Raw genomic sequence first — 27,790 nt, 5'->3', positions numbered from 1 at the left:
TCACAACCCTGTCCCTGGGAACACCGCCTGAGAAAAAAGGTCAAATACACAAGATCTCCAAAAAAAAAAAAAAAATCAATCAATTGCTCCTCCCGGGAAGGAGGTGGTAGTTGAAAACGACAAGCCAGCCAGAATGGAAGATGGTTTCATTTGGTCGGAATCTGGCGCCCTTTTTTTCACTGTTCCTTGAGATGGCGATAATAACCCTTGCCTGACTCACGGGAGTTGGCGCATGTCAGGGGGGCGTTGAAACCATCCATGTATGTGGAAGGGCAACAGGTAAAGTGATCAAATTCATATTCTGCCTTTGTGTCAAGGGAGTATCCTCAACCTTAGTGGCCCTGTTGCATTACACGGTTGTTTCCGAAAATCATACAAGTTTCCTCCTTTCTATGATCACAAGGCAATGTAGCTCAGCTACTTGATAGCATATCATCGCGGTCCATCATTGATCTCATAAGACCTCATGGTCAACATCGTCCGTAGCTCGTCATAATTCCGCTAGTTTATGTGGCATCCATCATCATAGAATAAGACCTAGCTCAGGCATGCAAACTCTCAGGATGTGGTGTATCATACCGAGACATGTTGCCTGCCACAAGACCTGCCCCGGGACTGTCCTGATTAACACCCGTGGCAGGAAAGAAAGTAGCGCCGTGGAGAACATGTACGAAGATTTAGAGGGTATCTGTTCGCCGTGAACCACAGATTGAAAAGGGGCGCGCAAAAGATCATAATGATAGTAGCGATGATGTGAAGCCGGCAGCCATGTGTTGATATTCGACCGAATCGCATCCTCCTGTCCTCAGCAGCAGTCAATGTCTTTGATGGCGACAACATCGGGTAACGGGGCGTATCGGAGGCCGCTCTTTTTCTCCAGTTTCGTGCGCTCAATCAAGGCCTGGGTTCGCCACCTTGATTCGAGCCTCGCTCTCTTCTTGTCCAGGACCATCCTCAAATCGGCCTCCTGGCTGGCAAAGTCGCGATCAATGACAGCCAGTTCCTTTTTCTGGTCTCTTTCCAGAACTTCCATCTCTTTTTCCTTTTTCCGTATGAGATTCTCCACAGCTCTCTTCTGCTTGCCCCGCAAAACATTGATTTTGGAAGTGTGCAGGGTGTCCATGATGTCTCGTTCACGGTACTGTTGGGCGAGATTGTGATAGTCTTTATCTGTGACTTTGCGTTCTGGGAAGATCGAATCGATAGAAGCATGTCTGGAGACTGGATCCACAGGAGTCTCAGGTGGAGTGGGATTCTGACAATAAGCTTCCATATGCCGTAAGCGCAACATGATAGCTCTCTTTTCGAGTTCATGATCCTTTTCCATCTTCATTTCTTCCTCGAGTTGTCGCGCTTCTAGGTCTTCTACTGCCCGCTCAATCTGTCACGCATCAGCAACAACGTCAACAAAGTCTCAAGTCCAAACGAACCTTTGCTCTTTGTTCAGCAATGGCATTTGCATGCGAAGTCTTTTTCTGTGCCCTGAGAAAATCGCGTTCTGATCGCAAGTGCGCCATCAATGAAGCCTGAAACTCTAGAAAACGACCCTTTTCATCCAGTTGAGTCATTTGAAGGTTGAGTAGTTCCTTGCACCCCATACTTCTCTCCAACGCTTCTGTGTCCTCCAACGTTGGCGGTTCACAACTTGATTTTGCCATGAATAATGGTTGCGACCACGAGCTCTGACTCGATTTGACCGACGTGGGACTTCGCATGTTCACGGACTGATCTTCGCTACCGTTGCTGTCGGCGTCACTGTTGATACTTGTAAGGGTTGAAGACGCAGTCAAACCCGCCGACCGTCTCTTTCGAAAACTTGCCATTTTTTGGAACCCTCGTTTTAGTGGTGAGTATTTCTTTCTTTCGCTCGTCAAGGTAGGTGAGAGGCCGCCCGGTTTCGGCGGGGTGTAGTCAGAGGTCCGGGACGATTGTGTTGTTGGCCGATGCTCACTAGAGGCACAGGACGTCGCTGCGGTGGACTGGGATTGGATGGAGCTTTGCTTCAAGGAGCCCGAAGCGATGGTAATAGTCGAGACTGAAGAAGCAATCTTTCCAATGTCCGAGGTAATCCGCAACGGTGATATGCCCAAACTATGTACCTCGGACGCAACCTGATCATCAAGTTCATCTTCAGAAGAGGTAGGAGGCAGGTGAAGAACAGCAGCGTTATAGAGAGCATGATCGAACGGCGTCTTCGAAGTCGACCATTGCTGCATGTCGGAGCGATCTGGTATCCAAGTTGGGCTGCCGGGAGGCATTGGGGGCTCTCCGACTAGAGACAAATGATGATCAGCAGCCGTCATGATGGACTGGATCCAAAGGCTGAGAAAGAGGTCGCAGAGGTTATCTCATTGTGTATTGGATGGGTTTGTTGCACCAGAAAACGTCTCTCGTCGTGCAAGGAGTCTAGCGATGGCTTGTAGCAGCGCATGAAACTGCACTAGAAGGTATTCAAGCCCTGCCAGCCCGTTGAAAATCGAGAACTTGCAGCCTAGCAAGAGAAGGAGTGGGGGTGCGTAGCGATGATCTGGTCTGGAACCCCGTTGTCAGTCAAATTTGGTACCACGTCAAGGGCCAAGGAGAACAGACATGGACGTGCGGCGGTTTCGAGATGAGCAGGTAGGGAAGGGGTTTTTTAATCGAGGTGATACGTAGGCATACAACAAAGTGAAGAAAGGAAAAATGGGTTTCAATGAGAAGCGCGGTTGTCCCCAGCGGGTAAAGGGTCTTGCCGATTAACGACTGAGCGAAGTTCGTTTATGAGACTATGTCATTGGAGAGTGAGGCAGAGGGTGCAACCGCGGCACTGGGTCCGATTCCATTTGAAAGATCGCGTTCCCACCAGCCAAGTGAAGGGCCTCGTTCAATCAATGAAGCCTGAGCTCCGCGACTGGTCGGAGCGAAGTAGTCACCGAGAGGAGAAAATATGAGGAGCTGTGGTGAAGAGGCGAGGAGCCTACGGGTGTGAGGAAGTCTGGCACTCGAAAGTTTGGGAAAGGGAATTCGATGCGGTTAGGGGATTCTGTCAACTCGGATCTGCTTGCAACAGTCTTTCCTTCCCATCGCCAATAGTGGATACAAATGCAAAGGCGGTACGAGGGTAGAAACCACCGACGTCAAGCGCCAACCTGTCTGCGACACTGCGGGCGAAGCACAGACCAGGTCACTCTTTTTCAAATGCCGACCTAGTAGGTGTCACAAACGGCGCCCGAGTAAAGCTACATTTTTGCCCTTCACTCTGCTGCCCAGTTTCCGCTTTGTGCAATATCTCTCTTTTCCTCCTCTTGATGTACAACATTCAGAAATGGGAGAAGTGTGCCGAATGTTGGCTTGAAGCTGGAGATTCTCCTCGTTTGGCGCCCGTTTGACTTTAGGCTTCGCTTTCTCCGAACCATTGAAGGGGGGCGCCGAAACACGTCATTTGCTAGGCGATTGGAGAGCCCTCGATGCAGGTTTGAACTCTAGCATAGGGTGCATGGGTGCAGAGCTGATTTTTGGGTAATGGGGTTTATACTGGAGGATGGCGCTCTTGATGTCCAAACCCAATAGGTCGACAGAAGGTAGTATTGCCAACAGAATCCAAGCATTCAAAATTCGGTGGTTTCTGGTAGGCATCCAGGCATCTAGGCACTTGACATCGATGGTAAGATCTGCCCTAAGAGAGTCGATCAAATATGGTGCAGGTGATCGGACGTCGAAAGAGGTGGATCGATCATCGGGCGCGAGAGAGGAGCCGCCGAGGGTTCGAGATCGCGAGCTTCGGGGTTTGACTTGGCCAGTTTCCGTCCCCAGCAGCCCCGACCTCGCCAGCAGATGCTTCTGGTGCATGAGCTGAGCACTGATTTCGTCCAGTTACCGCATCGCCTCGCTTTCGATGGACCTGGGAGTGAGGCGCTTGTCGACCATCGACCCAGAGGTAATTGACGGCAACACGTCACAGACTGGCTCGCGTATCGAATGGCTCACAGATCGGCAGTTAAGCTCTCCGCACCCGAAAACTGGGGTTTCCCAACCGACCCATCTCATCCCAATCCCTCGCAGTCTTGCTCCAACTTTGGCAGCTTTCCAGCCATACAATTCCTCCGCGACCGCTGAAGTGCACACCATCTTGGTTGTCTCGGTCCATCAACCGAAGACGTACGCCCTGGTGTTCACCGCCTCATGCCCCTCGCTCTTATCTGAAGTTGTGGAATGGCCGCAAACACCTCTTCGTACACCTGACACTTGCTAGACTGGGTCCTCTAGCTAGTTTGGAACAGCTAAATACCACGACCTGCACACCGTCAAGCGAGAGGGCTATATTCCCCCATTCGATCACCCGCCAGTCCCAGATAACCGTTATCAGATAATCCGAGATGTGGTCGGCAGAAAGAGGCCGGTGTGAGCAGTTCCAAAAAAAATAAGCAGGTGGATCTCATGCAGGTGGATGTTGATTGATTTAGCTACACCTCGATTGGTCCTATATTCTCCGCAAAGCAATGAGAAACTTGAATGCATACATTCCGCATAACAGTTGCTGAAACCCTGCCAGTGTTCGTACTCAGCTTCCGCCACTTTGATCCCACTTTGCCGAGTAAGGCTGGCCACATCGAGCTCATCCTGGCTTGTGTCTGGAGCCTTATGAAGAAGTCTGCTCTATCATCTTCGAATGTATCGCGGCCAACTCAGGAATGATCAGACTCTCGATCTCCATGCCCTCTGTCACAGCACCTCCCTCCAAATCGTGGGGTTCAGGGCCATGCTTTCGCTCTGCCTTGCCTACCAGAGCCTCCACTCCAGAAAAACTTTTGGAGCGCCTCGTCTTTGGAACTCGAATCCATTTCTCCCCACCACCACGAGTAATAAAGACGACCTCCCATTTGCGGGTAGTGAGCAGATTGCCAATCACGAGGTCATGTTGATAGCGCTCCAAAGATTGTTCGGCCTTGGTCACCAGGAGATCCGGGTTGGTTTCCAGCTTGAAGCTTACTATCATACTGCCCTTGGGAGCCCAGCTATGCACCAAATTGCTGAGGAACTTGGGCACTGGGTCCAGATTGATGACCAACTGGCGGCTGGCGCCACCTTCAAGAGACTGGATCTTATGCTCCTCCATCCGATCTCTCGGGATGAAGAAGTCAGAAACTGCAGCCGCCAAGTAGAAAAGCGCCCGGTTTCCAAGAGGGCGCATGATAACAGCCAGGCTGCGAAGCTCGAACATGTATTCTGTGACAGTGGTAAATGGAAGGAGCAAGAGCAATCGATTCTGCTTGGCGTGCTGATACTGCCTCAAAACTCGCCGCATCTTTTCTTGATATTCTGTTCGGACAACTACCCGTTCCCCATCCCCGGATTCCTCCATGAAATCGAGGAAGCAGTTAGTACTGTGACTGTAGTGCCTAGAGTAGGGCAGAAGACTGAATTGCCGGTGCAAGAAGATGACTGCATAGCCTTCCTGCAAAAAGTATTCCGCCGAGGTGGCTCCTCGAGTCCCGGCAGAGAAATTGTCAATGAAACGCACGGTTTGATTCTCTAGTGGAACAGTCGTGCCCCCGGAAGTGACCAAGGCGATTCGACGATTCGGCGCATTTTCCAGGTGATGTTGAATGAACTCCCGAGCCAACGTCTCATGGTTGGTTAGAGACTTGGGAGCAGGGTTGTTGTGGAAATAGGCCATTTCGGCTTGCTCGTGTGCTGTTGTCCCATTTGGGTTTTCTGGAGACATGGTGGCGATTGTATGAGATTTTCACAGCTGGTGTGATGCTGTAATTTAATTTGGTAGAGCTTAACTGGCGATCCTGCGAAAATATACCAGCCGACGAGAGGCAGCAGCGAGGCAGGGAGGGGTCTTTTTCCAAGCTGGTTTTGAATTCAATGAGACTCGCCTTCACAGGTAATGCTGCTCTATCCGCCAAATGAGTCAAAGACTGACAAGGGGTTGAATGGTTAATGTTGAGATCTATCCCGTGGTCCGAAGATTGTCGGTGACTTTGAGTATGAGAAATGCAGCGCAAACTCCATCCTCAGTGCCATTCATGGGCGAGAAAGTTGCATATTTACACGGATCTCACTCGAAACAGGATGGCATCTGGTCACTGGCACGCTGTTTGAAGCATGAGCATCTATATACCCCTGACCGGAAGGACGTCTCCAAAGTCTTGACGGCCTCCTCAGATATATAGTGTCCGTAACAGTTTGAAGATGTTGTTCCGGTCATGATTTCGTACCGAGGTCCGGAGAGACTCGATTAGCAGAATCACTACGTCACACGTCCACCAAGTCAAGCTCTCACGTGACATCTCCAAATATCACGTGGCCACAATCGCGAACAAGGCGAACGGCAAGGCTGATTTTGTTCCATTCGCGGTTCTAGCCTTTAAGGGTGCTTATGTGCCGCTCGTATTCGGGTTTCAGCATGATCTTCACTAGCTAAATGCCCAATATGTCAGGGAACGAGCCATCTACAGGTCCGTTCACCACGGGTACTCTAACTTAGGGTTAGATGTTCCAATTTGCTTTGATCTGTTCCAATGGCTAAGACGTTTCGAGGCCATTGTGCGGGTTCGCGTCAAAGGATCACTCATTTTGCCATCAATCAGGTTGCAAGCTATGCGAGGCACCCACGAGGCGTCCTTGTCTCTGGTGAGGTCAATGACATCTCCAGTCGTGATTCAACATTGTTTCTACTGATATTTCTGGGAAGAATGAGTTCCTAACAGACTTCCCTGTAGAGCTGCATTCCAGGGTCGTGGCTGAAATGTCTGAGAGATTGACTCCTCGCGTATCCGGCACGTGTATATACGTGGCGTTTTTGAACGGGGTATATCTGTCCACGGGCTTCGACTTTGCACAGCCCTTAGCGTGGTAGGCGCTTTCAGAATCTACTGACATCTGTGACAGCGAACTATGGTGCACTGCTAGTCGACCTCATTTATCTACCCGACCCTCGAATTTCCAGCATTTAAACGCGCATACGTCCACATTTTCTTCCTTGGACCAACAGCTCCTTTGATCTCCTCCCTCCATCCTTCAATATCATCGAGAAACGAGAAAGCCTGTGACCATGAACTCAGATATATCGTACTGGATATATCGGCCAGTAAAAGGGGTCTCTATTGCCTTTGCTGTGCTCTTCTTCGTCTCTGGAGTTCTTCACGTCTGGCAAAACAATCTCAAGTACAGAGGTTCGTGGCGAATTGGCTTTCTATTCCCATGGGCGGCAGCACTGTTCGTCGCGGGCCTCGCCACCCGAGAATATGGCGCCTATCATACCGATGATCTCGGCATATTCATTGCCAGTACCGTTTTGTTGGTGGGTCTCCCTACTCTTCGAAGTCACTTTCGTGTCTGGATACAATTCCAATGTCAGTTGGTATTCAGGTGGGCTCGGCTAACATATCAATAGTTCATCGCTCCACCAGTCTACAACGGTGCGGACTACTTCATATTCGGCAGGCTATTGTACTATATACCTTATCTCTCTCCTCTTCACCCAGGCCGTGTCTGGACCACATTTGTTGCATTGGACCTTGTCGACGGGATAATTGCAGGTAACGGAGCGTCCTATGCGGCAAATTCCGACAACAGTGACTCAAAGGTAAAAATGGGCATCATTCTGGTCAAAGTGTCATTGTTCCTCTTGCTGGGCATGTAAGTCACTGCCGTCCGAGGAGATCCACTCGGCGAACCTCATTCTCAAGTCAGAATCAGTGCACACGCATGAAGACTAACACTAATTACAGGTTTCTCGCCTTTCTATATCTGATTATCGTCTTCCACAGACGATGTATCGCGGCAAACGTCTTCACCCGCAAGGTCAAAGTTGTCGTGTACTCGCTCTACGCTTCAGGCTTCCTGATCCTCATCCGCAACACCTTTCGCACCGCGTCGTTCTTCTATCCGCCAAATTCAACTGCAAATGGGAAGGAGTGGATTTTTTGGGTGCTGGAGGTTGTTCCAATGCTCATCAATACCTATCTCATGAATCTCTTCCCACCTTTGAAGTACCTCCCGCACAATCACAAGGTATACCTCGCTATGGATGGAAAGACAGAAATCGAGGGCCCGGGAATGGTTGACAATAGGCCATTTATCCTGACAGTGATTGATCCATTCGATCTTGTCGGGTTAGTGACGGGACAGGACAACAAGAACAGATTTTGGGAGCATGATGGTATTGGGGGACCAGGAGAAACGGCACAAGGTGCAACTGGAGAGCATAGCGAGCTAGGGCAAGCCAAAAAGGGCCGCCATGACAAAGCTCGAGTCCAGGATAGTGAGTTTGTATGAATGGCTTGTCGGGAATGCTGGGGCAGGGTTATAGACGTCTGATGGAAGCAGTTTTTTTTTTTTTCTTACGTAGCAGTTACTGTTGATACTTTTAGAATAGTTGGAGTTGTTGAAGCTAGGCAACAATTACAGGTGATTGTGGACAGAAGGAGTAGCAAGTTAGGTAGCAAGAACAGCTATGAACATAGATATTTCATACCAGAGGAACGAGGTCTTCAGCCTCGGAACCAGCAGCCGGAATGATCCCTTCAGGGCGCCACGCTTATTATTAATTACAGCCTCGTAGCGAACAGGATACGGAGGTGCCAAGCTCTTTCATCATCCTCACCTCAGTCTCCACGCTCCCAACACACCTTCACCAACTTTCGCGCATCCAGGGTTGCGTCACGGATCTCTTATGCCAGTACCACCAGTATTGATACTCGGTGTCGTCATGGTTCACATGGACTCGCCCACTTTGCACATAAGGCTGCAGATTGGCGCAGCTGACTTCTGCCTTTGCTCTGTCTCGCATTTTTGACTTGTCTCTGACAGACTAATTTCTGTCGCAGCTTAGTCGCTCTCACGGTAATCTGGAGACACCTACACATAACACTATGACCGACCGCACACAGGACAAGACCCACCAGGCCGTGGGGGACGTCAAATCCGTTTTGAAAGGGGTCAAGGGCCTGGGAGACACTATTCGTGGCACAGTCAACGAGTCGGTCGATACAGCCTTCAACGACCGGGAGGGAGAAATCAGAAATAAAGCGGTCAAGGAGAAGGGAGAGGCAGACATACAGCGGGCCGATCAACGTCTTGGTACGAGCCTCCACCCACAGTATCCACGATGGGTATGTTAACTTGTCGTCAAGCAAGGGAAACCCACGGTGTAGGAACAAGTGCCGCAGGTGGCACAACCACCGGCGCAGGTGCGCATTCTGGAGGCGTTGGGAACATGAGCAGCACTGTGCCCGCGAGGGGTCTCGGTGGTGAACCTACCAGCACAAGGGAGAGATTCTGAGTACATGGAGGATGACAAGATAAGGTGACTTGTTGGTTGATTAGGCAAGCAGTTGAACGAGTCGAAAAGGACGATATGGCAGCTTCCAAGTCAGTAGAGACCCGGTCTGGTAAGTTCGGGATCACGAAGCACGTCGAAGTGTCCGGAGGCCAGACACCATTGCGACTCGAGACTTGGCAAAATCTATCTGTCTATCAGTGAATCTTATGCCCTTAGTATCCTCCCATGGACCTGTGATTCACTTCTAGTGCTGTCCTCTTGCCTCTTGTTTTACTGGATTCGACGCCCTCTCAAGCTGCCTCTCTCCCCCTCTTACCAGCAGCCTTTAACCCGGACTCTCAGATTACTTCTGGCAACTACGACAGCTCGCGACTTTAGCCTGGTCGAATCCTCTTCACATTCCGTCTGGCCCGCCACGTCCACGCCTTCCTCACCCATCGAAGTGCTGTAAGGCACATTTTCGAATTTCTCAGGTTGAATGAAGGCATCAGACTTACGCGTGACAGCAGTTACCAACCATCCCGCGTCTGCTCGCTCTTGCTTCCAACACAGTTTTCTCGAAGGCAGCATGCCATCCTCCGTCGAAGAAGGAGAAATTGGCTTTGTAGTTGACGAGTCACGAGCCATGTCCATTTCCTCTTCAGAAGACAGCGATGACCACCACCCCTCCGGCGCCTCTCTCTCAAATCTGCAACGCTTCCCCAATCCCTTCTCAGTTTCAGCTTTCGGAGTATGCCTTCGTACACCCAGCTTGACTTGGATAGATGCTGACGTATTGCAGGCCATGTTACAGCCATTGGACACAAGCTTTCCAACTCAACCCGAGCCTGCATTCCACTACACAACATTCCAGACGGCGGAGGAGGAGGGCGCAGCAAGAAACCGTGGATATTTTCAGCTTATGCAAGGTCTCCCGCAAAGTGCCTCGGACGGCCACCTTCATACGCAAGCAGAAGAAATTAAGACAACTCCTCTGTTTTCCAATGACGTCCAGAAGGCTCTGAGGGGCGGCATTATGGGAGTTGTTGCTCCTAACCACACTCCTTTCCCACAATACGGGCTCCTAGGCATGCGCGAAGAGACATACAACTCCTCCTTGCCGGAGGCGAGCAAGACTGTGTCACCTGAGGATAATCTCATCTTCGCAAACATGAATGCTCCATGGTCTGCCTTCATATGCGGTTCCCAAGGTGCTGGGAAGAGTCACTCGCTCTCTTGCCTCCTGGAGAACTCACTGTTGGCTTCATCCACGGCGGGAGAGAATCCGAGGCCTCTGGCTGGCCTTGTCTTTCATTACGACAAGTTCACAAGCAGTGAGAGCACACAGTTGTGTGAGGCTGCCTATCTGTGCTCATCGGGAATTCCTGTACGAGTTCTTGTCTCCCCGAGCAACGTCCATGCAATGCACAAGCTCTACAAAAACCTCCCTGGACTGCCTAGAGACGCTCCCCGTCCAGATGTCATCCCACTCTACTTTCAAGAGAACCAACTCAATGTGACGCGCTTGATGACGTTGATGGCAGTTGATGACAAGGACAAGGTGCCACTGTACATGGAAGTCCTTTTCAAAGTGCTCCGTGATATGACAACGGAGAAAAAGGGCGCAGGAAGCTTTGATTACCTTGATTTCAAAGCACGATTGTCAGGAAAGGGGTTCAATTCCACACAAAACGGACCGCTCAGACTGCGTCTCGAAGTGCTCGAATCTTTTCTTGCACACAAGGTCCAGACTGCGGAATCCGCTGCCCGATTGAGAGATATGTTCATGTCTGCTCCAGGGACACTCACTGTTGTTGATTTGAGTTGCCCTTTTGTCAACGAGAACGACGCATGTGCCCTATTCACGATCTGCCTTTCGATTTTCATGGAGAATCGGGCAGATTGTGGTCGTGTCATTGCTCTCGATGAAGCTCACAAGGTAGGTAATTACCCCTTTTTTGCATGTCTACTAACCATGTTTGCCCTTTGCAGTTCCTTACGAGGTCGGGTGAAGCTGAAAAGCTCACAGATGAGCTGACATCCATTGTTCGTCAACAGCGCCACCTTGCCTCACGCATCATTGTATCGACGCAGGAACCGACTCTTGCGCCCCGGCTTGTTGATCTCTGCAATGTCTGTATTGTTCATCGGTTCAGTTCTCCTGCGTGGTTTGAAATGCTCCGGGACCACCTTGCTGGCGCCAGCCGCCACAAGGGTTACAACAATGCACATTTGTTTGAGACGATAGTTGGGCTGCAGACTGGGGAAGCGCTGATATTCTGTCCTGCGGCTGTGTTTGATGTGTACAATGGCAATGTGCACACATTGAAAGACGCTTTCATCAGAGCCCGCATCAGAAATCGCGTGACTGCGGATGGTGGAAGGAGCATCTTAGCTTCCGACGAGATGCAATATAGTTGCATTGGGGAAATGCTGACGCATGAGCTCATCCGACCGTTTGCGGCACAGATGGCGGGTTCAGGCCCACAGTCTGCCAAGCAGCCGGGCAAGCAGTTGAGCAAAGCAGAACGGCGCGCGGTCAAGGCGGGACGCGTGATGAAGAGCCAACCTGTCCCGTCTCAGTCTCAAAACTTGAGGAGAGGTCTGACACATGGGCAAGGACGTTATGAGCTTCGTTCAGCGCACGTACCGACTCAAGAGCCACGACTGGGAATTGTCCAGAGTTCATCGGAAAGTTCAGCACAGAGTCCAGTGTCCAGTGCCATCCTCGCTGGGGACGTAGGTGATGTCTTCGCTGATGCTCCTGAGTTTATTCCCTTGGATCCAGGAATTGACCCCAGCTCAATACCTAGTCGGGATATCCTCAGGGTTCATGTCAGTAATGCCGTGTCAGAATCACTCGGCAGAAATCCCAGCACGATTGGATTCGCCGAGGTACGTCGAGCAGCAGCACAGAGTGCAGGCTTGCGTAAAGGATTCTTTGGACAGCCGGAATGGAAAACTTGGTCCAAAAGAGTGATTAATGAGATGTTGGTGAGTTGGGCCTCGTCTCGCTTGAAGATGAGATCCGGTCACTGACTTGGGCTGTTTAGGTGGAATATACCGAGGTTCGTGGGATGCCGCAACCAAAACGCCACTAGACTCTCTTGTCGAGAAACTCGAACTTCGATTTCCGGATTTTCATGACGCTTGAAGCTCAGTGTGGGTGAAGCAGGAGACGCTTTCGGAGAGGAAGTTGTGGATACATGGGCAGGGAAATGTCTATTTGCGCAAAACAGTCGGGGAGTCGGGGTCTCGCGCAGGAATGGAGCAGGATCCTGAAGAAACAAGAGTCCACCTTGGAATCTATTCTACCACGTTCGGAGAGAATCTTTACGAGGGAAGTCTCGCTATGGTGGCCTGATACATGAAGTACAGTACATGAATTGACAGCGCATGTACGTGGTTCACTCATGGATCTCAGACAAAGTCAGGGAGGAGATTGAAGCGCTTGAAATTCAGCAGATGGAGGGTGGTGACTGTAAGGAGTGCATGGTGGGGGCTTGGGAGGGTGAAGCGGCGAGGCTTGTTTGATTCAGGAGACGGAGATGAGCAAGGCCGAAGACAGCATCACCAGGCACCATTCAATTTGTATGTGACGTGTCTTGTTCCACCTTGATTGCGTTTGTGAGACCCTCGAATCTTGTAGCGGAATGATATCAGAAAAGCCGTGGATCTAGGTGTCCATGATGCCATGCGTTTGGCAGTAAACAGGAGGCGGGGGAGATTGAAGGGAGAGCGACACCACACTAATAATATAAGGAGGGGCTGGATTTAGGGGCATGTACCGAGTACCTCGTATGCCGAGCCGTTTTGGCAGTCTGGGTAAATTAGGTTGACGTTGACGGTCACCCAACGGTTTGAAAGAGGGTCACTTAGTAACTGCAAAAACTTATACCTCGTAAGTTTGAAACAAATGCGAGTGAGAACATCAGAGATTCGGTTTGAGGGGGCCGGGGGCAAGGGTATAGTCTGACGGTCCCTACAAGAGTGACAAGTCCTCCACGCACAATCACATTTATGAGCCAAGGCTATCACGTGTGCCAATCCCTCCTACAACTGCACATGGGATAGGCTCGAGGGCGATGCCGCCTTCTTTTTGAAGTTACAACCTATAGTCTCTCACCACCGAAACTTGTATTGTCACATACAGCGCCATGAGCTTCCGCATGAGCTTATGAAAGAAAGAAAAAAAAAAAAAACAACAAGAAAAACAAAAGTCGCTGTGCTGCAGCGTCCTCAGGGACTTTGGACTTGGGTCCCCTCGGCCTCTCGGCCTCTAAACCGCGTCTTGTCGTGATATCACTTCCCCACATCCTGAGACTTGCCAACAGATGAATAACCCACTTAGGGTTAGGAGCAGATAGTCTTTGCTACGTCGACTTCTTGCCTCTATACAGAAGAAGAGTCCTCAACCCGTAGGTCTCATCGAAAGAGTTAGACAGCCTTAAAATGTCTAAGAACTAATGAAGGGGGTCACAAAAGGGCACAGTCGTCACCGCCGACACGGCAGAGCAACAAGACCATTATGACCACAATCCGCTCCTCGATCTTCCTGACGAGCTAGTCCTCACGGTTGCGAGCTTTCTGGACCAGGAGTCTCAGCTCCTGCTGAGCCTCTCGTGTGGACGACTTCGTTTTCTTCTCAACTCCCACCTCGACATGGCGCTTCGTGACGATAGGGCCACCAAGGTGCGGTTTCTAAAACTTCTGGAACTCGACCACCCGGAATATCTGACATGCCGCTCCTGCGGCCTTCTGTATCTCTGGCGGAAGATGGAATTCTTCCAGTACGATTGTCCGCGTGCCAACCACCACCTGCTTGCGGATACACTAGTATCATGCGATCAGTTCATCCAAGCAGGAGACAACAAAGATGTCCGGGTGACGCGTGGAGTGGTCGACCTAATCTTGCGAGCCTACGAGCATGGGCCCTCTCACGGCTTGCCTGTATCTTTCTTGAACATGAGCGGTCATGATCACGACGGCGTTTCTCGAACGAATGAGGCACGGTTAGTGAACGGTCAACTTATACTGGCCAGTCGAATGGAGGTGGAGGCAGAGTCGGGACTTGAAGTGGAGGTGATGCGGCGCCTCTCCCTCCCGAATATGTGCCTACATCTATGTACCACTATAGGGGTCATCGACAAGGTATGGCAGACCCTCGAGCAAGCCGTCGCAAGCATGATAGTAGGCTCGGAGAAATCCGAAGTATTCAAGTGTCCCTTCTGCGAAACTGACCACCAGGTGCACGTGAAGAAGACCGCGGGGAATCGGGCAAGGATCGTTCTGAATGTTTGGAGAAACTACGGACGACGATACGGGAACAGGCTGTCGACCGAGTAGATCTTTCATCGAGACCCAGCGTTGCGGCTTGATGCCGACACAGTCTCGCAGAGGGATGTGCGAGCGGCCTTTGAGTCTAAAACGGGGTGTATTCCAAGCATCGAGACATAGTCATGCCTAGAAGTTGTACAGTTTATCTGCACCATCGATCAAATTGTGCCTTGTGCCAGCCCGAGGTAATTTGTAGCCATTCTCGAGTTGCGGGGCATATATCATATATGCCCCGAACTGCGCTTTATCCTTGACCATGTTCGTTCAGGAAAGGGAGCAAGGCCGCTTTACTCGGGCACGTGACGGAGCATCGAAGGACGCCTGGCCGAGCATGGGAGCCGTCACGGGAGCCACAGCAGCGCCCGGGGGAGAGCGGCCGAGGACTGGACGAGCTGGAGGGAGCGCTGCCTAATGCCCCTTCCTCAGAAGCCAGTTCGGGCTCGCCTCCACTATAAGCCTATACCACTGTACTCAGCGGCGAATCTTGACCTCTCCCAAGGCCATTTCCGTTTCCAGATCTGAGCATCTCGCCGTTGAACCGGAGTCATGACTAAGCCACTCTGAGCTGTGGCTGTGCAGTCCTGAGCCAGACTTGGTGAGCCCTGAGGCGCCTCCTGAGTAGTGTGGGACTACCCTGAGTCTGCAAAGGTTCCCATAGGTGTTGAGGTTCCCTCGATAGTCTATCTAAACTCGTCTCTTATTTCGACATCTCATATCTACAGTGGTAGCTCTTCCGTAGTAGAGAGGTTCGAGAGAAAGCCTATGCTGAGTATCGGACATGAGATTTAGCTAATTCCTCGTGATCCTTTTCTTTGCACATGCCGTATATTGTACCATCTACTATGTCATCGACGTTGCGATTCTCGCGATTCGTACGGGGATATTCTTCTACCTCCTGAGCTTCGCTGCGTGTGACGACGTGTGACGGCGTTTACTAAGGACGAGCGGGTCGGGAGGTGCCAGGAGATTCAAAGCTGAATGTTTCGAGGTGTAAAGAACGAGTTGGGAGACCACCTAAATCTCAAAGCCATCATTGCTGGTGACCAGTATAGCCCGTAAATAGGTGGCGCTTCCGTCTACCCTTTACAGGAAGCTGTGGAATGGGTAGAGGAGTGTAGATGGCTCCAATAATAATAATAGCCTCGCCATATTATCCCGGGACCGCGGGTCAACAACCCCCCGCGAAGACTGTGGCCACTCCGCAAGCCCCAGAAATCCCCGCCTTTCGGTCTATAAATCTTCCGCGCAAATCGATCTGTCTAACGAACGGTAAACGTGGCTATTCTCACGGCAGCCGGCCCCCGGTGCTCTCCACAGGATTTATTTATCTGCAGGTGCTCAGATCATGTTTCCACTGTACTACTCATATATCTCCCAGCTTTGGAGACTTTCTTGCTTATTCGTCTTGAGTCTTGACCCCAAATAAACAGCATGGGCGTCGACAAATATACCCTCGGGGTGGCCCTTTTCGCCAGTTTGGGCACCTTTCTGTATGTAAGTAAAAAATCGAAGAGACATGCTATGTCCGGAGGTTATTGACAGGAGGATCATCGATAGGGATATGATACCGGCATTGTCACCACAAGTCAGGACAAGTGATCTTAAACAGAATTGCACAATGACTAACAGACCTTATAGCTATTGCGCACAAAAGCTGGGTTGAATACATGCACAATCCCAATCCCGCCCTCGTCGGTGCTGTATGTCTGTCCAGCTGTGATTCAGGAGAAGATGATTGACAGGATGTAGGTCGGTGCAATCTATATTGGAGGTGAGGCCGTGGGTGCGCTCATTCAGATTGCCCTCGCGGACAGACTCGGTCGGCTTCGTTTCATGGAGCTCCTTTGTGTGATTGTCACAATTGGGTGCACTCTGCAGACGGCTGCAGTTAATCTCGGCATGCTGCTGGCCGGAAGAATTCTCACGGGAATTGCTGTTGGGTACATAACGACCGCCGATTCTTCAATCTGAATCAGTTTCTGACCTTGACTCATCATAATAGGTCCTTGTCCGCAACGGTTCCTGTCTAACTGTCTGAAATCAGCGACCCGCGACACCGAGGATTCATCGGCGGCCTCTCAGGCGTTAATTTGTCGTGTGGTATCATGGTGGCCAACTGGGTCGGCTTTGCCTGCAACTATGCTCCCTTCGGTCAGGTCCAATGGCGTCTTCCACTGGCACTGCAGCTTCCATGGGGCATCATCATGTTTATTGGTTTGGTTACCTTCATGCCAAACTCGCCACGTCATCTTCTACAAAAGGGTCAAGTCGAAGAAGCACGCAAAGCCTTCATCAGATTCCGCCACGACCTACAGTCACAGGAGGTGCAACAAGAGTTTGCCCTAATGAAAACCCAGATCGCCTTTGAGCAGGAGCAACGCAGCCCGTCCTTGATGTCCGCCTTCAAGCGGTACCGACATCGCGTTCTCGTGTAGGTGATTTTTCGAGCGAGTAGGGGGTTCCCGGAACTAAGTGCAACCAGATCTATTTCAGTACAGATCCTGACCGCCATTACTGGCGTCAATGTGATCCAGGTAAGTTACCTCTTCCCATACAGACCGAAGAAACCTTCTGAGCATTCCCATCTAGTATTACCAAAGTGAGTGACTTGAGACCCGCCATCGTAGCACACTATTCACAAAGCATGTAGCGACGCTTTATAAGTCTCTTGGTATCGAGAGCAAGACTGTCCTGGCGCTGACAGCTGTCTGGGGAACATGCGCATTTCTGTTCAGCGCCATTTCTATCCCCTTCCTTCCCGATCGTCTGGGCAGGCGGAAGATGCTGCTGATTGGTGTCGTCTGGGTCGTCGTGACCGAGATATATGCCGCTGTCATGCAACGCGAATTCCAACACACTAACAATCGTGTCGGCAAGGGGTTTGCGATCCTTGGCATCTACATTTTTACCGTTGGTTATTGTGAGCTCACCTTCCGCCCGAACGGCGAGTCCAGACGCAGCTAAATGTTTCAACAGACAGCTTGATCAACCCTGTAACCTGGCTCTATGGTGCTGAAGTTCTCCCGGTGGCCCTCCGAAACAAATTCATGGGTCTTGCCGCTTTTGCGCATTATGCTGTCAATGTTGGCAGTAGGTGACTCCTGGCCGCTATCCGATGTTTGTGGCTCTAACGCGTTGTTTGACAAGTCACCGAAGCTGGTCCGAGTGCCTTCAAGAACATCGGGGAGAACTACTACTACGTTTTCGTGGGCTGCTGTACTGTCTACCTTTTCATCATCTACTTTTTCTATCCGTATGTGTCCTGAGAATCAACAGCAGAGAAACTCGATTTGCTGATTTGTGCCTAGGGAAACCAAGCAGCAATCTCTCGAAGAGATTGCGGCAGCATTTGGAGATGAGGTCGTTGAAGTGGCTGTCCATGAGAATGTTCTGACCAAAGATTTGGCGTTCGATAACAAAGCTGAGATCACGCACGCCGAGGATACAATTTGACGATGGTTCCTCGCCTTGCGCAAGTAGTGGCACCTTGTGGAAGGATCACGGTGTGTGAGGTGGAAAGTGTAGTCTACGTGGACTCGTAGTCATTGCATCGGGCTCTGCCTAGATCAAAATAATCAATCGCTTTCGAACAGGTCACCCATGGAAGAGTTCTGAGTAACGACATGCTCAGGGCTTCTGTGAGCTCCGCCCATTTAGGTGGATCACGGGTGAATTGCCACGGAAAGGAGTCCTCCGTAATGATGTGCCGAAGACGGGAAGACTAGTTGGACCGCATTACTCGGGGTGTTCGGGGTCAGGACACCAGGCACAAAATCGGATACCTACTCGAAGGCTACTTTTCATATAATCGCCGGCCAAAAGTCTCATCGACAAAATTCTCAGACCACATCCCAAGTCAATTCCAGCGACACGGTGCTTTAATTCGTTCCTTGAACATTCGCATCAACGTTCATCAACGATGACAGCCAACGGTGCTACCGTTACCAACGGCCACCCTTCCAAGCGGAAGGGCAACCGAGCAAAAGAGATTGTAGATGCAGCTTATGCTGGCAAGTACGCGATCGCGGCCGTGTGTTGCTACAACCTGGAAGCGGTGCTGGCTACTGTCCGGGCTGCCGAGACCAAGCGGTCGCCAGCCTTAATCCAACTCTTTCCTTGGTCCATCGAATTTGCCGACGGCCTGCTTTTACACGCTGCCGCAGAGGCCGCCGACAAGGCTTCAGTACCGATCGGAGTGCACATGGACCATGCACAGTCGCCAGACATCATCCGCCGCTCGGCCGATCTGGGTGGGTACGACGGAATCATGGTCGACATGAGCCACTACGACAAGGAAGAAAACTTGAAATTGAGCAAGGAGCTGGTTGCATACTGCAATGCTCGTGGTATCATCACGGAGTGCGAACCTGGTCGTATCAATGGCGCCGAAGACGGCATTCAGGATACGGAGGGCATGGAGGAGATCTTGACGACACCGGAACAGGCAGAAGAATTCGTTGCCTTGGGTATCGATTGGCTAGCCCCGGCATTTGGCAACATCCATGGACCATACGGTCCCAAGGGTCCTCAGCTTGACTTTCCCCGGCTTGAGCGCATCCACAAACAGGTCGGGGACCGGGTCCGGCTGGTATTACACGGTGCACACGAAGATTATTTCAAAGAGGAGCTGCTGAAGAAGTGTATCAGTTATGGCATGTGCAAGGTCAACGTGAACGGTCCAGTGGCTGCGGCGTGGACCAAGGTACAGGGCGAGCTGACGGGAAAGGTGCCTTTGACGACGGTCATCGAGGAACAGGTCAAAGCTATGCAGGCGGTGGTGGAATACCACATGGACTGGTTGATGTCTACAAACAAGGCATAGACATCATATTCGGTAATGTGAGAAGACCCAGAGCTTAAGATCGTTCGACAGGATTAGACTATCTCAATTTCGAGCACCAATAGACTTCTGTTATGATGCTGACGCCTCATTTTCCAATGTTTCGATGTAGTCTCTGCACGACTGTAGAAACGATGTGTCCTGCTTCATGCCGAGCGAGAGTCCCAGGCTATTATCAAAATCATCGGCCCAGGAATACAGGAGACTCTGAGCCTCAGGAACAGGCTCTTCCTTGACCAAAGCTAGCTTTTCCTTTCCCCCTACCTGCTCCAGAGCATCCATCATGTCCTGCATAGTGACCGCAAAGCCCGGGACGTTGACGGCTCTTCTATGGGGTGCCAATGCATCCCTGGGCAGCTTTGTCGCGACCATCACATTGTACACCAGCGTTTTGGGCGAAGACATCCAATGACGCCACGATCTGTCCTTGAGAGGCACTCTGCACTCCAAGCCATTCAGTGGCTCACGAATAATGCCGGACAGGAAAGCAGAGACCGCTGGACTTGGGTTGCCCGGACGGATTGAGATAGTTGGAAATCGGAGAGAGAAGCCGTTGATCATGCCTCGACGGGTAAAGTCGTTGATGAAAGTCTCGCATATCAACTTTTGACAGCCATATGTCATCTCTGGCGTGCAGTTGGTGGCCTCGGAGACACCTTTCTTGGGCAGCGGTGTACCGTACACTGCTTCGCTGGAGGCATAGATGACTCGGACTCCCGGAACCTTTTTGGCAAGATTTAACAGCAACGCGCGAGTCGCATCGACATTGACACGATATCCGAGTTCAAAGTCCGCCTCTGCTGCAGAGGACATGACACCATGTAGAAGAATGGCTGTATCGAGGCCTGGAGAGATGAAGCTGGCTCCAGATTCGATCAGGTCAGCCTGGATTGCCATTGCATTGTGAGGATACTTGCAACCCACGGGGATGGGCGGTTGAATGACGTCGACGAGAGTGAGCTTAACCGAATCATCGTCTAAAAGTGCCTTGGATACTATCTGTCCAATGAAGCCAGCGGCTCCAGTAACCAATATCTGTCGCATGTTGAGAATGCCCGATTGTTGGAGTATCCGGAGCAACCAAGTATGTTCGAGGCAGATGTCAACTCCTTGCTGTTGGTAACCATCCGCGTGATATACCAGCCTTGTTTATAGTATTTTTCGCTGATAATTTAGAGTGTGTCAGCCCTTGTCTCTCTCCCCATGGATCACTTTTCCCAGTTTTGGTACGCATGCCCCGGTTCATTCAAAGTTCTGAGGAAACGATGACCGGGAGAATCTTGATCCGCGGGAACTTGATTTCGCAACGATGATACGCCGTTGGAGAAACGCATTGGGCAATGGCCGGAAAAGATGAGGCGGTGTTGTGCCGCCTATTCAAGGCATTTTAAATGTCCGGCACGAAGATTCTCCGGAGCGTAGAAAGCCCCCCTCTGAAACGCCTGGCAACTTTTGCCACAAACTGGAGGTCGTCAGATCCCCCCGACCGTGTGATCGATGGCAGTCAGGCAGTATATTAGAGTTGGAAATTCAATGATAGAGTGCAAGAGAACGACAAACCCAACTTACTCATAACCCTGTTGCTAAGATGGCCACCACCACCCAGACCGTGACCGCTACTCCTGCATCTACCCGAGTCTTCAGTTCTTTCAAGTGAGCTTTACTTTCTCTTCCAGCCTGAAGCCTGAAGGACCGTGGCCGCTAAAATTCCCTCTAGATTGGTTGACTCAGAGTCCAACATCGACTGGCTCAACGATCTCGAGACTCAAGGTTACGCCGTCATCAAGGGCGCGGTTCCCGCAGATCGCGCGGCGTACTACCAGAAAAAGGCCATCGAGTGGCTTCAGACCTTTGACCCTCAGTTGGACCCGGAAGATCCTTCGACATGGAAACAGGAGAAGCTCCCTCTGCAGACGAATCGAAACACCTACGAACACTATTCGGTCGTACATGAAAAGTTTATGTGGGAGGCTCGCCAGGAGCCTGGTGTCCTTGACGCCTTTCAAAAGATCTGGGGCACCGACGAGTTGCTCGTCTCCTTCGACTCACTCAACGTCACCCTCCCTAACCTCAAGAAAGCCCGTGCCCCCTGGCCACACGTCGACCAGGCTCCCCGCAAACGAGGCTTACACTGCATTCAAGGCATCATTAATCTGAGCCATGCCGGTCCCGAAGATGGCTCCCTCGTGGTTGTCTCCGGCTCGTCGAAACTGACCGAAGAGTTTTTCGAGACGCAGACAGACCCTGCCACTTGGGAGTGGAGGGACAATCGTTATTTCGATGACAAGGACATGGAGTGGTTCTTCGCTCGAGGATGCAAGATTACCAAGGTTCTGGCCGAACCTGGCGATTTGATCCTCTGGGATTCGCGCACCATTCACTGGGGCGGGGAGCCCACGGAGAAGAGCAACACAGTCCGTACTGTCATCTATGCGGCCTACGCGCCAGCCAAGCTGGCATCCAAGGAGGCTCTCGCAGAAAAGGCAAAGATTTTTGATGCGTGGGGTGCCACCACCCACTGGCCTCACGACAACATCAAGCTCCGCGAGCTGCAGGCATCATACCCTGATGGCACCCCAGATCCTCGACACCGCTCAGAGCCGCTCGAGAAACCGCAGGTCACCGATAAACTGCTTAAGATGGCTGGTTGCAAGCCGTACTGATTGATACCTGAAATATGTATGTGGCAGAAATTGTAGATCACTCTTTTCCAGTTCGATTTTAGGTCATCTGTAGCTTCTATACCTTATTCGTAGTTGTCAGAAAGTGGTCCAGACCCTTAGTCTCGCCTGGTATAGGCGACGTGGTAAGCAACGCGGTGGGCGACCTGTGAGCCCCTTCAAGTCTCATAAGCAAGACTTCCAGGCAACTTCGCCTACAGGCTAGATAGCCAAGGCCAGCACCCAGAACAGCACCACATTACTACAACTTACTACCAAGGTATTGTAGACACCAGCCCACAATTGCCTGTAGCCACAATCCCATGGGCCAGGAAATTGCCCCGCATCTGCATTGCCAAGGCCCGGGGCAGCTCACTGCCAGGGCAGCAGGCAATCTAGCTTTAAGTAGCGGAAGAGACTGCGGTCCAACAGTGTTTTGCCCCAGAACTAGTGTTCGTTGGGTATCTACATATAATCTTCAAGCTATCGTCGTCATAGCCGCCAACGAAACACCTGATACTCAACCTCGCCCAGGAGGATCCGTTACTGCACGCCACGCTTTCAATATCTACTATGTCCTCCACCGAGACTCGCAATCTAGATGGCGAGGACAACATACCCCCCAGCAAACGTCCGCGGATTTTGTCGAAAGCGTGAGTGCTGGGTCCGGCAATCTTCGTAGGTGCGCAATCTAACGGCGTGTCCGGGAGCAGATGTGAAACGTGCAAGCAGAAAAAGACAAGGTGCGACAGCGCCCGCCCACTATGTGGCACCTGTCGCCGCATGGGTAAGATCGAGCCTCTATTGTCTGGGACATGCCAATTGACCCAGTCTGTTAGGGAGTGAATGCGTATATCCAGAGAAAGGCCAACCGGGGCTGCGGCCTGGGTACGGTAAAGCAATCGAGCAACGTTTGACCTTCCTTGAGAGCACGATGGACAAAATGAACCAGTCGATCCAAAACATCCTCACACATGTCCGCCCCGGTTTCGCACTTTCCAGCCAGAACACGGTCTCACAGAGTCCGAATCCTCAGCCCGAAGCGAATCCATCCATCACATGGACTGGTCCTGAGACCGGATCTCAAATGTGGCAGCAACCTCAACAGCTACCTGAAATAACCTCTTTCGATCTCAGTCCGACAGTGGACCGAGTATCCTTTCCATTAGGTGCGCCGCCATTAAATAATGGCAGATCCGGCCTGCCCACTACAGACATCTTGGAGGACCTCGTTGAGCTTTTCTTTGAACTTGTCCATCCGTGGATGCCCATGTTCTACAAACCAAGCTTCACGGGCAGCATGTTCGCACCAGAGCGTCAGGTGATCCTACATGCAGTTGTGGCGGTGACTTTTCGCTTTTGGAGGAAACCTCTACCTTCCTCCAAAGAGCGAGATGACTTCGTCGATATCTCCCGCGAACAGGTCTTGCTGAAGACCATCGACGCGTGCACGCTGGTGTCGACCCAAGCCCTTGCACTTTTGGCACTGGATTCCCTGGGCCAAGGCCCTGGCCCGAGAACATGGAATGTCATGTCGATGCTCGTGGCTGCCGCACGACATCTTGGTCTCGCGAAGAGTCCTTCACCCACGACGCCTGAGACGAACACACCACTTGTCAGAAATGAGGATGACGACGACGGAGCGGGCGTGTCCAACGTTGCCTTAGAGGAGAAGCGACGGCTATTCTGGATTATCTACAGTCTTGATCGCTTCTCCAGCGCATCGCACGGGCAACCGGGAGGTATTGACGCCAAAAATATCCGACTACCATATCCAGGAAATGACCAAGACTGGGCACAGTCTGCAACCACCGAATGGTTTCAAGCGGACACACAACCCAACTTCTCCCACACGCGTTGCTCTGCCAGCCTATGGCATCACACTATAGACCTGCTGGCTTTGATGGATCGTACAAATCAACTTCTCGTTAAGCCATTGGATCTGAACCTCCCTGCTCACTGCCAAGAGTGGCAGAGCATTTTCCGGCGCCTGGACCTCACCATATCTACGTGGTTTGCAAACCTCCCGCGTGAGGTTCGGGAGCGACCACCAACTTTTGATCCTATGTGGATCATGCTTCATGCAACCTTTCAACTGTATGACTTCCTCTCCGTGAAATCGATTCCCGAGTGTGTCGCTAATTTTCGAACTTGACAGCATAAACATCAGAATGCACACAGTAGCCGCATTCCCATCAGCAACCTCAACTTATCTACGTCCGTCGCCCTCGGCGCGCGGTCGCTGTCGCCAGTGCATTGGTAGAGTTGTGTCATTAGCAAAATCTCTCCAGCCTCAGGAGCTCGACCAGCTTAACCCCATGTTCGCTTTTGTAGTGTGGGTTGCAGCAAGAAGTCTCATCATTTTGTGGACTACCGGTTACGAAACGACCTACGAAACTATCCCAACCGACCTAGATCCTCTTGTCAACGTTCTGCGGCAGATGGGCTTTCGATGGCCTTGTGCACAAAGATATGCCGATATCATACAGCTCATCCTGGACACCAAGAACGACCCCAATGGCTCTGCTGGTATTGGCATTTTCAATGACACGAGACGGACCTCGTACGGTCTCCAGACCCTCCTGGGATCTCTAATAGCTCCTCCAACCCAAGAAGCTTTTCCAAACTCCTTTGATTTCCTCGATATGAGTTTCCCAGACTTTAGCGATGTCGGGACGTCAAGAATGGGGTTTTTGAGGCCGGAAAACGATGGTGATTGGCTGTAAGACAATTCATGTTGTAACCATACCTACACAACTCAGCAACATGTTGTCGAGTATTGTCCTCAAGCCACGCAAATCAAACTCCAGTCTCAAAGTCGAGTCCCACTATCTGGTAACCCGTTCACAAGCAGATGCATCTGCTCAGATACCGTGCTCTTCAGCCTACCAGTTTCGATTGCCGATCGTACATTGGCGATGGTCCACTCTTCCATCTTTGTCTTTGTCTGGCCAACGACTCAGCAAAGCTGCCCAGGCATTACCCAGTACCAGTAAGAGTGCTTACCTCGACGGTTGATGTGCCCATATGTGGGAGTAGACAGACATGGGGATTGGACAGCAACCCAGGGTGGATATCCGGCTCCTGCTGATATACGTCCAGTCCGACGGAGCGCACTCGCCCTGAATTCAAAGCATCTACCAAAGCGTCTTCATCCATAACCCCTCCTCGGGCAGTGTTGACAATAATGATGCCCTCTTTCGTCTTTGCAAACTCTTTGCCAGATATAATATTGCGCGTCTTTGGCTGACAGTAGAGGGCAAGTTAACTGGAAATGTTGTGCGGAAGAAGTTGTTCGACTTACGTTGAGTGGGAGATTCAAGCTTAGAACATCACTCTTTGCCAGTAAATCATCGAACGTGACATATTCAGCTCCGTGGGCCATGTCATCACTCAGCCTGTTTCGGTTGTGGTAAATGACCTTCATACCAAAGACCTCAGCCTTCTTCTTCAGATTCAGTCCAATACCACCAAGGCCCAGAATACCGAGAACCTTCCCCTGAGGATCGTGACCAAGGGGTGGTGGAGGAACAGCGCCTCTCCAGGTACCATTGCGGATGGCCATAATGCCATTGTTGAAACCGCGGAGTGCGGCTAGGATGAGAAACATGGCACAGTCAGCAGTGGCTTCGTCGACAACATTCGGACAATTGGACACCATGATGCCTCTCGCAGTACAGGCAGGTATATCAAGGCTGTCGTAGCCGGCGCCCATGTGAGCTATGTACTTCACACTGCCGGGAAGTTCGTCAAGCAGTTCCTTGTCCCATTTACCTGTCTGGACAATGCTGGGAGGTGCTCGATCACATATCGCTACGACACCATTATGCCTGCCACTTCTCAGCTCCTCGATGAACGCCCCTCGATGTGTAACTTGAGTAGTGGTGAGCTCTGCAACCTCCGAAAGAGCATTCCATGCGTCGTGAGCACTACAATATCGGTCAGACTTATAACTAGGTCGCACGCAGCACAAGGAGATTTTGTAGACTCCCCAGGTTGTAAAGTAGCTCTCTCGTTATTCGAGTAAGCAACCGACCCGTGGCTTTCGGTGGCTACTCACTGCTCAAGTTTACCCAGTAGTAGGGCCTTCGGTTTTGCCATGTTGATAATGTTAGTTTCTCGTCAGGATAGAATTAACGTCGATGTAGGTCTAGAGCACCGTCATACATAGTTCTTCATGTAAACTAATTTCGGGTACCACTATTAGCGAAAGCCGTACCGCTGACTTAGCCGATCATGGGCCGGGAATTCTGCGAGACTCCCGTCCGGCACATTATTGCGCCGGTGCTAATCAAGCCGCCCAACCCTATCAAATAAAGCAGGGTGCACAGTCAATGATGCATTCGGTAGCCCTGCTTCAGGATCGGGTCGAGAACCTCGAAAGGGCAAAAAGAACACGCATTCATCAAGGAGAATCACGTAAGGTTGAAGATGCGCGGGGTCTACTGGAGCAAAGAATAGTAGACGGACAGGTACAGCAGGAAATACGACAGAAGGGTGGTCCAGGGCGGGGGGCTCCGGGGAGAGAAAGACGGTGTGGTAGTTGCGGCAAACCAGGACATAATGCTCGCACTTGCCAGGAAGATGAAGAAATGTCGAATGTACATAGTTCCGAGTAGATCTAGATAATCTCTATTATTTTGGTGGTGTAATCGAGTTGGTTTGTGGTGGGCTGGTGGAAGAGAGCTATCGACTCGCTTGTCTTATTGTCAGGAATAACCCCTTATACCCTTGTGGAATGCACAAAAGGACGGAATCCAATCCAATATTAGGAGCGGTATTAGGGGTTAGTAATAGATTAAGAGTAGAATAACTGTATTATAGTGGGAGCCGGGCTGGAGAAAAGGTTTTCCTTTCATTGGTTCACTTCATGTATGGCAGGTATGGCGAGACATCCTATGAGACGGATGCTTCTCGATACCATGGTTTACAGACACAACATGCACTCGAGACGAGAGTTATGCGCACCACTTAGTCGGCGTAGACCAATGATTGATGTCTACCCGCGATTATGCTTCCTTCCTAAGTCGACTATCAATCCCTTACTTGACGCGTTGCGAGACGAGACGAGACGAGAGCCTATCGATATCCCGAGACAGGGGTTGTGTGTGTTGAGTGCTATATCCTAGGCCGTGGTAGAACGTGAGATTAACTATAAGAGAGCTAGCGGTAAGTACTCGAGGAGTCTTCGGCGGTTGCTTCTATCCTTCACGGAGATTAACGTTAAGTAGGGTCGTTTCGACGAAGCTATAGTTGCAGCTTCTGACAAAACCCATAAATACATGATGAGCCAGTCTTCGATTTGATCAGAAAATCTTTCAATGCCTGGATGCATAAAATGCCTACGTGAAAGTTTTGCTTTCGTGCGCATGCAGCAGGAATGAATGGCCTATGTCGAGTTGCCATCACGCGCCCGCTGCCAGCTGTCTGGGCTCTGGATGTTCGGAGAAGGCATCGATTCTCATCTCTCATGTCGATGCCCATCGCATAGAGTGCGAACGAGCAAGTCCAGGAGGCTTGCTATGCAACCAATCGAAGTGCTTCTCGCGACCCCCGAGATGCTGGTGTTGAGCACCATTTAAGAGTTGGTTGAAGGGGTTGGAATTGCAAGGGGCGGATCCGAGTGAAGAAATGACTCTGTCCACTGGCTAAGAATCGAGACTACTTGTGTAGTACGTCTTCATAGGACATGGTTTCCAC

At 51.1% G+C, this 27,790-nt stretch overlaps 10 protein-coding genes across 10 annotated transcripts; 6 read left to right on the top strand and 4 right to left on the bottom strand.

Annotated features, from left to right (window-relative positions):
• Positions 1–805: 805 nt before the first annotated feature.
• Positions 806–2,303, bottom strand: AYO20_00545 (hypothetical protein; the record flags this gene model as incomplete). Its single annotated transcript, XM_022638856.1, has 2 exons — positions 806–1,381; positions 1,431–2,303. 2 exons carry the CDS (start codon positions 2,301–2,303, stop codon positions 806–808), a joined length of 1,449 nt encoding a protein of 482 aa, XP_022505139.1.
• Positions 2,304–4,618: 2,315 nt separating this feature from the next.
• AYO20_00544 (hypothetical protein) lies at positions 4,619–5,704 on the bottom strand (the record flags this gene model as incomplete). Its single annotated transcript, XM_022638855.1, has 1 exon — positions 4,619–5,704. The coding sequence occupies one exon, from the start codon at positions 5,702–5,704 to the stop codon at positions 4,619–4,621; it is 1,086 nt and encodes a 361-aa protein (XP_022505138.1).
• A 1,338-nt stretch (positions 5,705–7,042) lies between these two features.
• Positions 7,043–8,268, top strand: AYO20_00543 (hypothetical protein; the record flags this gene model as incomplete). The annotated part of the gene is made up of 3 exons (XM_022638854.1): positions 7,043–7,291; positions 7,385–7,629; positions 7,722–8,268. The coding sequence occupies 3 exons, from the start codon at positions 7,043–7,045 to the stop codon at positions 8,266–8,268; spliced, it is 1,041 nt and encodes a 346-aa protein (XP_022505137.1).
• A 1,574-nt stretch (positions 8,269–9,842) lies between these two features.
• AYO20_00542 (hypothetical protein) lies at positions 9,843–14,599 on the top strand (the record flags this gene model as incomplete). The annotated part of the gene is made up of 4 exons (XM_022638853.1): positions 9,843–10,004; positions 10,056–11,192; positions 11,246–12,148; positions 13,739–14,599. The coding sequence occupies 4 exons, from the start codon at positions 9,843–9,845 to the stop codon at positions 14,597–14,599; spliced, it is 3,063 nt and encodes a 1,020-aa protein (XP_022505136.1).
• Positions 14,600–16,021: 1,422 nt separating this feature from the next.
• AYO20_00541 (hypothetical protein) lies at positions 16,022–18,043 on the top strand (the record flags this gene model as incomplete). Its single annotated transcript, XM_022638852.1, has 11 exons — positions 16,022–16,084; positions 16,148–16,175; positions 16,229–16,290; positions 16,340–16,530; positions 16,635–17,021; positions 17,073–17,124; positions 17,180–17,189; positions 17,241–17,510; positions 17,567–17,680; positions 17,738–17,843; positions 17,899–18,043. 11 exons carry the CDS (start codon positions 16,022–16,024, stop codon positions 18,041–18,043), a joined length of 1,428 nt encoding a protein of 475 aa, XP_022505135.1.
• Positions 18,044–18,509: 466 nt separating this feature from the next.
• On the top strand, positions 18,510–19,412 carry AYO20_00540 (hypothetical protein; the record flags this gene model as incomplete). Its single annotated transcript, XM_022638851.1, has 1 exon — positions 18,510–19,412. The coding sequence occupies one exon, from the start codon at positions 18,510–18,512 to the stop codon at positions 19,410–19,412; it is 903 nt and encodes a 300-aa protein (XP_022505134.1).
• A 90-nt stretch (positions 19,413–19,502) lies between these two features.
• AYO20_00539 (hypothetical protein) lies at positions 19,503–20,474 on the bottom strand (the record flags this gene model as incomplete). The annotated part of the gene is made up of 1 exon (XM_022638850.1): positions 19,503–20,474. One exon carries the CDS (start codon positions 20,472–20,474, stop codon positions 19,503–19,505), a length of 972 nt encoding a protein of 323 aa, XP_022505133.1.
• Positions 20,475–21,018: 544 nt separating this feature from the next.
• AYO20_00538 (hypothetical protein) lies at positions 21,019–22,093 on the top strand (the record flags this gene model as incomplete). Its single annotated transcript, XM_022638849.1, has 2 exons — positions 21,019–21,083; positions 21,148–22,093. 2 exons carry the CDS (start codon positions 21,019–21,021, stop codon positions 22,091–22,093), a joined length of 1,011 nt encoding a protein of 336 aa, XP_022505132.1.
• A 940-nt stretch (positions 22,094–23,033) lies between these two features.
• AYO20_00537 (hypothetical protein) lies at positions 23,034–24,816 on the top strand (the record flags this gene model as incomplete). Its single annotated transcript, XM_022638848.1, has 2 exons — positions 23,034–24,187; positions 24,249–24,816. 2 exons carry the CDS (start codon positions 23,034–23,036, stop codon positions 24,814–24,816), a joined length of 1,722 nt encoding a protein of 573 aa, XP_022505131.1.
• Positions 24,817–24,902: 86 nt separating this feature from the next.
• AYO20_00536 (hypothetical protein) lies at positions 24,903–26,191 on the bottom strand (the record flags this gene model as incomplete). Its single annotated transcript, XM_022638847.1, has 4 exons — positions 24,903–25,037; positions 25,097–25,336; positions 25,395–26,019; positions 26,151–26,191. The coding sequence occupies 4 exons, from the start codon at positions 26,189–26,191 to the stop codon at positions 24,903–24,905; spliced, it is 1,041 nt and encodes a 346-aa protein (XP_022505130.1).
• Between the last annotated feature and the right edge of the window lie 1,599 nt (positions 26,192–27,790).

This window comes from Fonsecaea nubica (assembly GCF_001646965.1).
Source record: "Fonsecaea nubica strain CBS 269.64 chromosome Unknown Scaff2, whole genome shotgun sequence".
NCBI classification, from domain to species: domain Eukaryota; kingdom Fungi; phylum Ascomycota; class Eurotiomycetes; order Chaetothyriales; family Herpotrichiellaceae; genus Fonsecaea; species Fonsecaea nubica.
This window is presented reverse-complemented; position numbering and strand designations above follow the sequence as displayed.